General features: G+C 48.4%; 1 protein-coding gene across 1 annotated transcript in view; it reads right to left on the reverse strand.

The window, feature by feature from the left end:
- Positions 1-2,097, reverse strand: part of slc16a5a (solute carrier family 16 member 5a) — a gene marked incomplete at its 5' end in the record, with an annotated part of 16,477 nt that overhangs the window by 4,972 nt on the left and 9,408 nt on the right. The window contains 1 exon segment of the mRNA XM_014014792.1: positions 365-1,186. Within this exon segment, the coding sequence (XP_013870246.1) occupies positions 365-1,186 (822 nt within the window).

Below are 2,097 nucleotides of genomic sequence, written 5' to 3' on the forward strand. Positions count from 1 at the left end.
TAAAACATACAGAAGAAAAATGGATCATCTCAATAATGAAAGCTCAACAGAATTCGGACCATTAATTTGAAAGTCTCGGCTTTGTTTTCACAAAACGAGACGATTTCAAGGTAAAATCAATAAAAAACAGGAGAAACGACTAAAACAAACAAAACCTGCTTCAATGTTTACCAGAACGTCTGATCATCAGATACAGTATGTCTGTTTCTGTCCTGCAAGCTGATTTTTATCTGTTTGACCATGAAGTTTACCCTCATTAACACCTTGCGCTCCACAAACCCCTCATAAACAAGAATCTACTAAACATTCCTGCTCTCATGTCTGAACTAAGCCTGTGCGTGTCCGAGCGTGTCCGAGCGTTTACCTGCCAGTGGAGGTCCGGTCAGCAGCGTGACGCTCTCCATGACAGCCAGCAGGCCCAGAGCCGAAGGGAAGCGGCTCATCTCCACGATATCCATGAGGACGGTGAACATCAGCGAGCCCACCACGCTCATGGAGAGCCCGTAGGTGGCGACGTACAACACCAGGACAGGGAACTCGGCCCCAATGCAGCAGATGATGTTACTGAGCCCGTTGACCAGYAGAGCCAAGGAAAACACGTAAATGTGGCGCCCATTGAACCAGGCCATGTTGAAGACTATGCCGAACGGCGGCCGCACTATGATGTTGATGATCCCCAGGATGGAGAGCAGGAGGGCGGCCTGGCTCGGCTCCATGTTGTTTGATGTGGCGTAAGGAACCAGGTACACCAGGGGCACCACGAAGCCCAGCATCATGAAGGTGATGCCCACGGCGTACACGCAGTAACGCCGGTTGTGGCGGAGCTGGTCGAAGGCCATGTGATGGCTCAGGGAGGCCGCCACACACTTCCATACGGTCTTTGCCTTCCTGGTTTCCTGATCCGACGAAGGGGGTTTGGGGTTCAGAGGCTGGCCCCGATGCCTTTTGGGTTGGAGGGGCCTCATCACGGCTCCACAGACACAGAGGTTCAGAAGGACGGCGCCCAGAATGAGGAAGCTCCCCCTCCAGCCGTACTCTGTATGGAGGTAGTTCCCCAAGGCGGGCAGGACGCAGAGTCCGAGGGCGGTGCCCGTGGAGGACATAGCGTTGGCGAACGCACGGCGACGCACAAAGTAGTGCCCCAGGATGGTGACCCCCGGCTGGACACTGAAGCAGAACCCGAGTCCTGAAAAAATAAATAAATAAAAAAATAATAATAATGGTGTCTTCTTTACTGTCAGAAAAAAAACAATAATTTCTGTGAAAAAGTTGAGTGAATGATGCTCGACTGATATCAGATTAGCTGTTAGCTCTTTAATCCAGTCAGAATTAAACCCTGTTCCTACAAAGTGAAGTCATTCAGAATCCCACCTAAAGATCTGAACTAACAAGTTAAAACAGAACTAAAGAACTACTGTGAGTGCTTAAAGGAGACCAATTATGGGTCCTAGAAGTTTTTATGGTATGTCTGTGGGCTATCCAGACCATGTTCATTCAATTTAATGCACAAAATAATTCTCAGATAATAAAATTTCCCATTTTCTAGTTCTGCCTGCTCTGACTTCCGTTCAGAACGACCTGTTTATGTTAATGAGCTCTGTTGGTAACGCCCTCCAAAAATCTGTTGACATTAACTCCGCCCTCCAAAGCCAGCGTTTACGTTAGCATGGCTAGTAATAGCAGAAGCTCCGTTGTACAACCATATGAGACCCAGAGGCAGACTCAGAGGCAGAGTCGGTCGCAGCTTTTTTTTCTCCCCCTCCTCCTGTCGGAGCTCTGCACTCACTCTGCATGCTGTTACCAGCGCAGGTAATTGGAGCAGCAGCGGTCAAAATACCTCAGAAACTCGAACAAATAGGCTAAAGCTAAACAATAGAGGTACATGAGAAAATGTGTTCATAACAAACGAAAATAAATAATTAAATTGTTTGTGTCCGTGTCGATCTCAAACCCTGGTCTCCCACCCTCTGGTCCAAAACTCTACCCATTGCCCTATTGGAAATCTTGTGATATGAGGTGCGCATTGCACAACAACAACCGTGACGGCTTTTTATACTGAGAAAGTGGGGCCTCACCCGGAGGTTGCTAGGTAAGGGG

The sequence above is a fragment of the Austrofundulus limnaeus genome, unplaced genomic scaffold, assembly GCF_001266775.1.
Source record: "Austrofundulus limnaeus strain Quisiro unplaced genomic scaffold, Austrofundulus_limnaeus-1.0 Scaffold119, whole genome shotgun sequence".
Lineage (NCBI taxonomy): Eukaryota > Metazoa > Chordata > Actinopteri > Cyprinodontiformes > Rivulidae > Austrofundulus > Austrofundulus limnaeus.